At 40.8% G+C, this 9,964-nt stretch overlaps 1 protein-coding gene across 1 annotated transcript in view; it reads right to left on the bottom strand.

Moving 5' to 3' along the window:
* Positions 1 to 9,964, bottom strand: part of FAM192A (family with sequence similarity 192, member A) — a 33,252-nt gene that overhangs the window by 5,988 nt on the left and 17,300 nt on the right. The window contains exons 4-5 of the mRNA XM_011971930.1: positions 8,568 to 8,701; positions 5,360 to 5,424 (exon numbers count right to left, since the gene is read on the bottom strand). Of these exons, the coding sequence (XP_011827320.1) occupies positions 5,360 to 5,424; positions 8,568 to 8,701 (199 nt within the window). The remainder of the gene's footprint in view (positions 1 to 5,359; positions 5,425 to 8,567; positions 8,702 to 9,964) is intronic.

The raw sequence follows: 9,964 nt of genomic DNA, 5'->3' as shown, positions 1-9,964 counted from the left end.
AGGCTGGGGCAGGTGGATTACCTGAGGTCAGGGGTTTGAGACCAGCCTGGCCAACATGGGGAAACCTTGTCTCTACTAAAAATACAAAAATTAACCAGGCGTGGTGGTACACGCCTGTAATCCCAGCTACTTGGGTGGCTGAGGCACGAGAATCACTTGAGCCTGGGAGGTGAAGGTTGCAATGAGCCGGGACTGCGCCACTGCACTCCAGCCTAGGGGACAGAGCGAGACTGTCTCAAAATAAAAAAAACAAACCAACCAACAAACAAAAAAAACCTTATAAGGGTATATAGATCAGTTACCTAGAAAACTAATTTATGTGAAATTGTTGAATGAGGTATTTCATTTTATCAAGTATAGACACTCCTGCTTAATGATGGGAATATGGCCTGAGAAATACATCATTAGACAATTTCATCATTGTGAACATCATAGTTATACAACCTAGATGGTACAGCCTACTACACATGTAGGCCATATGGTATATAGCCTATTGCTCCTAGGCTACAAACCTGTACAGCATGTTACTGTATGAATACTGTAGGCAGCTGTAGTACAATGGTCAGTATTTGTGTATCTAAACGTAGCTAAGCATAGAAAAAGGCACAGTAAAAATACGATATTATGATCTTATGGGACCACCATCATATACGCACCCATCATTGACAAAAATGTCGTTATGTGGCACATGACCATATTTCAAAGGCGAATGGAATTTAAAGGTCTATTTTATATAGAAAAGAAGGATGAAAGTCAGAGTGCCTGTGGGGGTAGAGAACTGGCCTAATGGAAGGACGGAAGTTAGCTACAGAAATATAATCAAGGAATCTGGACCACTGTGGCATCAGAAGAGTTTAAGTAAAAAAACCCAAATACCCCAATTATCTAGGAGGTTTCAAGAAAGAAAAGAGACTGCAAATCTGACAAATTTCATTCCAAAAGCAGTTAACTGTCCAAAGAGAACAAAATGGTGCCCTCTGATCTCACCCATTTGGTGAAGTTTCCTGCCAGCTTCTGCATTTGCAGGACCACATTGTCATACTAAATTAACACAGAAAATTACTAATAGAGAATGTTCTTAGTATTCAGACAGATGCGTGACTTGGGAGTAGATGGGGCCAACTTGTGCATTCACTGGCTCTGCTCAGTGCTTAAGTTCAGAGTCTTCGCTGGGGAAAGGCTGAATCTCTATCAGAGTCATAGGGGCCCAAGGAGGAAATCCTCCCACTGCTAAGGACAGGGCTGAGGCAAGCTTCAAGGAGCATTCTTCTTGTGGGGCCTTAATTCCTAGCAAAGGAGGACACTTCCTGCCTAGTTTCTGTTGCAAGAATGCAGGAGTAGGAAGAAGGGATTTAGAATGACAAAAAGATGACTCTAAAACACAATTGTCTGCCTGAGATAGTCCAAAGAAGCTACACAAGTTTTCCTTTCCATTGATTCATTTGTATAGTTCCTACCAGGAAATAAGTACCATATAGTGAGCAAATAGCTTACTTGTGGAAATACATTTAAGATTCCTATGCCAAGCGCATTTAACCCCAGCAACTCAGGAGGCTCATGTGGGAGGATCGCCTAAGCCTGGGAGTTTGTGGCTGTAGTGTGCCATGATTGCACCCGTGAGTAGTCACTGCACTACAGCCTAAGCAACAAAGTGAGATCCTACCTCTAAAAAAAATTAATTAAAAGAAAAATATTCCTATGAAGTTTTGTGTGTATGTGTGTGTGTGTATACACATATACAGTATAGATTTATCCTATTTAAGCAAGTTTCCTACTTATTAAAAAGATGTCAGTAAAAAATTCCAAAATTGCTGAAGGTAGTATAAATTGGGATAACTTAACTGAAGGGCAATTTGAGAATATTTACCTAAATTATAAATGTTTATCCTCTCTGACCTATCAAGTCTACTTCAAGGTATTTAACTTGATAGATCTGTGCATGTGAAAAATTATGCACGTGTAGGATTATTACTGAAACACCAGAACAGGGGAAGAATGGAAAAAATCTAAGTGTTCATCAATTAAAAAGTGGGATAAATGATATACCCATACAATATACAATACTACACAGCCTTAAAAAGCAACAAGGAAGCGCTCTACATCCAATTATGCAATGATTCCCAAGGTACAATAACTGCTGAATTAAGCAATGAACAGAGTAGGTTAGATTACAATACTACTAATAATGAAAGTATAAAAACAATATATAATGTATTCCTGCTGAAAAAAACCAACTTGATCAAGCTTCCAGATCAAATTACCATTTTACAGGAAACACAAGGTAGCAGGAAACAGCACGGGGATGCCATCAGTAAAATGTAGAGCCAGAGAAATGCTAAAGAACAAAGACCCAGTTTCTCCACAAATAAAATACAAAGAAAACAAAATATAAATTTAGAAAGGAAGAACTTACAGATTAAATTCAAATTAAAAGGTGTAATAGCCTATCGCTAAGATGGCAATATTGCCAAATTAATCTACAGATTCCAGCAATTCCTGTATCAAAATCTTAGCTGCCTTTTCTGCAGAAACTGACAAGCTGATCCCAAATTCATATGGAAATTCTACAGACTCCAAATAGCCAAAACAATCTTGAAAAACAGGAGCCAAGTTGGAAGACTCACACTTCCCAATTTTAAAACTTACTCCAAAGCTATAGTGATCAAGACTGTGTGGTAATGGCATACAGATAGACATATATAGCTCAGTGGAAGAAGACAGTCCAGAAATAAATCCACACATTTATGGTCAACTGATTTTTTAAAAATATAAATCACTGAGTTGTATCCTTTTAAAGGGTGAATTTTATGGTATGTGAGTTATACTTCAATACTTTTTTTTGAAAAAAGCCATAGTAGCCAAATATAATGTCTGGTCCTTGTTAAGATGATAATTTTTTTTTTTTTTTTTTTTGAGACGGAGTCTCGCTCTGTTAACAGCCCAGGCTGGAGTGCAGTCGCTTGATCTTCGCTCACTGCAAGCTCCGCCTCCCGGGTTCACGCAATTTTCCTGCCTCAGCATCCCAGGTAGCCGGGACTACAGGCATCCACCACCACGCCCGGCTAATTTTTTGTATTTTCAGTAGAGATGGCGTTTCACCGTGTTAGCCAGGATGTCTTGATCTCCTGACCTCGTTATCTGCCCGCCTCGGCCTCCCAAAGTGTTGGGATTACAGGCGTGAGCCACCGCACCTGGCCAAGATCATAATTTTTAAAAAAAAAATTTTTTGAGACAACTGGAGAAAATACTAACTTAATATTTGATAATATTTGGTAATTATTGTGATTTTTTTTTTTTTTTTTGAGACGGAATCTCACTCTTGTTGCCCAGTTTGGAGAGCAACGGTGCAATCTCGGCTCGATGCAATGGCTCACCGCAACCTCTGCCTCCCGGGTTCAAGCGATTCTCCCGCCTCAGTCTCCCAAGTAGCTGGGATTACAGACATGCACCAGCAGCCCGACTAATTTTGTATTTTTAGTAGAGGCAGGGTTTCTCCATGTTGGTCAGGCTGGTTGCAAACTCCCGACCTCAGGTGATCTGCCCGCCTCAGTCTCCCAAAGTGCTGGGATTATAGGCATGAGCCACCAGGCCTGGCCTGTGATTATTAATATAATGGTATTGCAATTGTTAAAACAAAGAAACAAAATAAGAACTTGTATTTGCTAGAGACACATATTAAGAATTATGAATGAAATGATAATGTCTGGAATTGTCACAAAATATTACAGTTGAGAGATATAAATGAAATAAAATTGGCTATGTGCTAAAAACTGCTGACTGGGTGTGGTGGCTCACACCCGTAATTCCAGCACTTCGGGAGGCTGAGGCAGGTGGATCACTTGAGGCCAGGAGTTAGAGACCAGCCTGGCGGTGAAACCCCGTCTCTACTAAAAATACAAAAATTAGCTGGGTGTGGTGGCACATGCCTACAGTCCTAGCTACCTGGGTGGCTGAGGCATGAAAATTGCTTAAACCAGGAAGGCAGAGGCTGCAGTGAGCCAAGATAACCCCACTACACTCTAGCCTAGGTGACAGAGCAAGACTGTCTTAAAAAAAAAAAAAAAAATTGTTGAAGCTCTTTCCTGTAGGATAGCTTACAAACAAACAAAAAAAAATCACTGAAGCTTGGTAATGGGGGTTTATTATACTTATCCCAACTTCTGAATGTTGCTTAAATTATCCATAATAAAGCATTTAAAAAATACATATTTACAATTGCTTGCACATGCATAGAATGGCTCTTGATGGATACATAAGAAATGTGGCTGGGCTTGGTGGCTCACTCCTGTAATCCCAGCACTTTGGGAGGCTGAGGCAGGCAGATTACTTGAGCTCAGGAGTGCAAGACTAGCCTGGCCAACATGGTGAAATCCCATCTCTACTAAAAATACAAAAATTAGCCAGATGTGGTGGTGCACGCCGGTAATCCCAAATACTTGGGAGGTTGAGGCAGGAGAATTACTTGAGCCCAGGAGGTGGAGGTTGCAGTGAGCTGAGATTAGGTCACTGCACTCCAGCCTGGGCGACAGAATGAGACTCCGTCTCAAAAAAAAAAAAAGTATAATTCTGTTTCCCTCTAAGGAGAACTAGATGGAAGAGGATATGGTAATGGCAGACTCTTTCTTTTTTTTTCCCCCACACTCTTCTTTTTAAAAGTAGGTTCCAGAGCAAAAGGATAACAGCAACAGACCACCACCACTGGTGCTTAGTAGATGCATATAAAAAGCATCATTTTTTTTGAGACAAGTTAATGTAAGCCCTGCTGATTGATGGAATTTAGTTCAGAGTCTCAATCCCACATGGAGTAAGAATAAAACTGAAAACACACTCTTGAATTTCTCACCCCTAATCCAGCCCCAGTAACATTCACCTTCACTTACAAGTTCTTGCCACTTAATACAGAGGCAGATTTCATCACATAAAGGTAAAAACCAAAGAAGTATACTCCTGGAGACTGTATTAAGCTTCTAGGCTCAATCCAATCCAATAGTGAGCAGGAGCCAGGTATTTACCTCCTATTGGTAGCAAGCCAGGTGAAATCAAGAAACTTGACATTTGGGGGAAACAGAAAAAAACCTTTTGTGAGCAGAGGTGGTATGACCAGAGCCTGGTAAGCATTCCTGGGAGAGTACTATTTTCATTGATCAGTTTCACTGGTTTCTAATACGATAACTTTTGCAGGTATAAAATCCTGCCTGGTATAAAATCCTGCCTGGCATAAAAAAGTTGGGTAAATTCAGTGTAGGTAGGCTTGCTTGAAGACGGAAATGCATTCATTTGCAGATGCAATGCATTATAGCCCTTTACTGTGGTTCATGTGTATTCTGAGTACAAGGAAGTAATGAAGGCTGCCACCCACCTTGATTCTTGTCATCTGGCTCAGGGTCTGGTTTCAGTCTTTTCACACTGTGGCCACTCTCTGAGCTGTAACAAAACACATGGTGATTTGAGCCATGTCCAATCTTGCAGATCAAAGCTTAGGGAATCAGGAGCACCAATAACAATTTATATGTGTCTTAGGCAGTCTCAAGAGGCTGGGATGATAAAAATGAATGAAAAGTATTCATTTCAGATTCTTAATCTCCTTCCAATTGCATCATTAGTCATAAAGACAATTTAAACTCCTGACAAATCCAGGGAATAAAGCACTGTATCTTCAAGCATCACTTCAACTTCAGATTCTTGGCCGCCTTTATCACTCAAATTGGTTAGAACCACAGATGGATTTCAAGAGTATTTAGACATGTTCATAAATGACAAACATTTAGTAATTACAGATTGAAGAAAACATCTTTAGTGACAAGCTAGAGATTCTGAGAGTCACCCAGAAGACTTTCACTAAAAGAATGTATAAGGAATGTACTTCAATGAAGAAAGAAATGATCCCAGAAGGAAGGAATTCCAGAAGGAAGGGGTAGGGAACAAAGAAACTGGCAAAAGGAAATATAAGTCTAAACAAATACTGTCTGTATCAAAAAATAACATCTAGTTTGTGGTGTTCAACATGACCATACTGAAGTCACCTCTAAGACTGGGACATTACTGTGTGTATGTACTACCTGTTATTTTCTTGCAGGAAGTGCAGAGCAGGTTCCATTTAAGAGTTATGTGGGAAGCCCAGGAGCAGTGGCTCACACCTGTATAATACCATTACTTTGGGAGGCCAAGGCAGACGGATCACCTGAGGTGTTTGACACCAGCCTGGCCAACATGGTGAAACCCCGTCTCTACTAAAAATACAAAATTAGCCAGGTGTGGTGGTGTGTGCTTGTAATCCCAGCTACTTGGGAGGCTGAGGCAGGAGAATCGCTTGAACCCAGGAGGCAGCTACTTGGGAGGCTGAGGCAGGAGAATCGCTTGAACCCAGGAGGCAGAGGTGAGCCAAAATCGTACCATTGCACTCCAGCCTGGGCGACAAAAGCGAAACTCCAGCTCAAAAAAAAAGAAAAGAAAAACAAAAAGAATCAGTGTATACAAAACCACAATGCAATTAAGTTGGAAATCAATGACAAAAGCGAAACGTATTTTGTAGCCTCTAAGACACTGTTATATCATCATAAGGTGTTAAAATGTGTGTGTGGCGAGGGGGAAGGCTTATCTTCCCCCTTACTGAAATATGGTTGTTACCTCAATATGGAGATTTAAAAAATACATTTCTAAATAATTCCTGAGTCAAAGAAGAAATCATAATGGATATTTTTAAATACTTAGAAGGAAATATAAAACTTATATACAATGAAAGAAGGAAATATAAAACTTACATACAGTGAAAGCTAAGGAAAATTTATAGCTTCAGATGCCTATAACTAAAAAGGCTGCACATTCATGAACTAGGTATCTGACAGTTTTTTCTAACAATAAATAAAAGAATAAACTAGAAGAGAGTAAAGAATATTCCTTTGAAGAAGGTAAGAAATTGCTGCTTGTTTTGTTCTTACGTTTCATGACATATACATGCCAATGGCTTCCAGACCTTCACCAGGCAGCAGAATCACTCATGGAACTTTGAAAACTACAACTCCCAGACTTCACTTCAAACTTACTGAACCAGAATTAGTGCGAGGCCTACAAATATAAATTATTAACAAACTCCCAGGTAATTCCAATAAACTCAGGGTCGGCCTACAAATATAAATTATTACCAAACTCCCAGGTGATTCCAATAAACTCAGGGGCGGACAGATTAGGAACTCCTGCCCCAGGAGACTAATTCATCACCTTACTACACAAAGCAACATTAAATGATGTTGTTTCAAAACCCAAAAGGGGTTATATGCAGGTCACCAAATAAGCCACAGAGCCTTTTCCAAAGGTGATCTAAGGACTAAGGGAGACAGCTACAACACCCATTCTGCGACCACCAAGAGCAGTCTCAAGGGATAACAAATTGATCACCTGGAGAGCCCTCCCTTGGCATATTCCAGTAAAACTGACCCAGGTCCAAATCCTGCGAGTCCCTGGTCTTGCAGGAAAGCTTATGTGAGAACTTGAAAGGAATAATTCATGGTTTGGGTAGCGAGCCCTTCTCAGGATAACTCCTCCCCTCTGCTGCTATACCAGCATGACATTTTTACATGTAGGCAGTGTTCCTAAGAACATCTGCAGCAGATGGGTGGTGTGCCAAACCACAAGACTGCATCAATACATTCCCTTCAAAACATATGGCTGGTTGCCAATATATCATATTGATTTTCCTAACAGACTGCACTTAAACTTATCATTTCGCCCACAGTCTGTTGGGTCAAATCGAAATGACCAGATTCAATCACTCTGATGCCATTTCAGGATTTGGAAAGGGAGGAGCAAACATAGCAAAGAACTTATCACAGCTTCAAGACAGTGCTATCACTTCCCCATCAATCCAACCTAGCCACAGCCAGGTCTGTAACCCTGTCAGGGCTGCCATGTTCTTTCAGGACAGGATGTCTTTGCAGCAGCTATTCCCTCTGCCTAGACTGTTCTCTCCCTTTTTGCTTGTCAAAGTACTAGTCGTCCTACCTAATCAGCATCTTTCCAATGGTTTCCCCAACCTCCCCAACATGGAGATGCACACACCCTCCAAGCAGCATTGTATGCTCCTCCTTCTTGCTCTCAGCACACCCTACATAGATCCTTTCACAAGACTCACTACCTCATTTGTCTAGACAGAAGCCTAAATATTGAACTCGAGCTCCCTATTTCTCTATGATCTTGCACAAAGAAGGGTCTCAACCTCTCAAACTCTTGGTCTTCTCATCTACAAAACAGGGATTATAATTGTACTTTCACAGGATTGTTGAAGAATACATGAGATTATGCGCAGGAAGCACTTAACACCATGTCTGGTGTGGCAGATCCCCACTGAAGAGTAGCTAGTATTTATATTTGTTGAATAAATGATCAGAGAGACGAGGGTTGAAGCCTATAGAAGGCCCCAAATCTGGAAAGGGAGAGAGGCATAGGTGAGCACACCAAGGGAACTTCATCAGGACTCACGCAAAGTAAGCGTTGGCTCTGTCTTCCATCACAAGTGGTGTTTCAGAATACATGGTCAGAGCGAAATCTAAGTTGTGGGAGTGCTGACTGACCTCTTATGCTTCACAGCTCCTGCCAACAGCTTTGCCTGGGAGAACTTGTTCTTGGTTTCTATGGGCTTCACAGTCAGTTTCTTTTCCACTTCCTTCTTGTTCTCTTGAGAAATTCCAACCTTCTTGAGGTTATTGTGAGTTACCAGTTAAGGGTCAAACTAAGCAAAAGGAAGGACAACAAATATAACCCACTAGCCCTTCGGCTGTGCTATGTAATGTCTGGCCTACTTATTTAAATAAATGCCCCACCCTTCTTTATTCTGCCAGTCAAATCCAGCCGATTCAAAGATAAATGAAAGAGACCATGGAGGAAGACAGCATAGAAAGCCCAAAATAATACAGATAAGCAAGCTTCTCCTCTGATTCTCAAGGAAAATCTGAGCATAGCCACAAAACCCACTATTACCAAGGACATGGCCAATATCATGCTTGATGGGGAAAACAAAGATCTTAAGAAATATAAAGAAAACACACACACAAAAATGTGGCTCCCCTGAAAACGTGCTTCCCCCTTCAAGGGTTAAATCAAATTTTGCAGAATGTTGTTATGACTATCAGTGGCATTTAATCTTAGACATTACTAAGACTAACTCCTGCTCCACTGGTGCAAGGAAGCATCAGAATCACCCCAAGGCTCATCAGACATGTCAAATCCCTCCCTGCCCCAAACCTACTGAATGAGGACCTCTAGAGGCCAGGGAGTTTGTTTTAAACACTCTCTGAAGGTGATTTTACACTTGATCTTAGTTAAAACACTGAGAAACAAACGATCAAAGGTGATTTTAATGAGACATCCTGTGCATATATACAACAACTGAAAAGCGGTTTTTAAAAGCATGACCAGTTCACTTGTAACATCAGTTTTTCGTTCTTGATGCCAATCTCTGGCTCTCAACTTTTTTTCTGAAGTGAAGAAAGGCCCCAAATTTTTGTCGGGGAGGTCACTTTCACTTGTTCCCTCCACCAGCCCTCCCTCCTCTCCCTCCACTTCTCCCTCCATTTTATGCTCTCTCTCGAAATGTCTTAGACAACAGATGTCTGGCCTACTTATTTAAATAAATGCCCCACCCTTCTTTATTCTGCCAGTCAAATCCAGCTGATTCAAAGATAAATGAAAGAACCATGGAGGAAGACAGCATAGAAAGCCCAAAATAATACAGATAAGCAACCTCTGATTCTCAATGAAAATCTGACACGGTGCAAGTCCTTATTTAAGATGTAGTAGTGCCTGGAACAATAGTGACATCTAGTGCCCAGGAAATCTAAGAAGCATGAATTATCAGCCCAAAGAGGTGGGTGGAAGTAGAGAATGTATGGTTAAGGTTATTTGTCTAGGCATGTTTGAACAATGGAGAAAACTGAGTTCCAGAAATCCTAAAATTCTAATTCTAATCACT

The sequence above is a fragment of the Mandrillus leucophaeus genome, unplaced genomic scaffold, assembly GCF_000951045.1.
Source record: "Mandrillus leucophaeus isolate KB7577 unplaced genomic scaffold, Mleu.le_1.0 Scaffold125, whole genome shotgun sequence".
NCBI lineage: Eukaryota > Metazoa > Chordata > Mammalia > Primates > Cercopithecidae > Mandrillus > Mandrillus leucophaeus.
The sequence above is the reverse complement of the archived record's forward strand: the minus strand, read 5'-3'. Positions and strand labels throughout refer to the sequence as shown.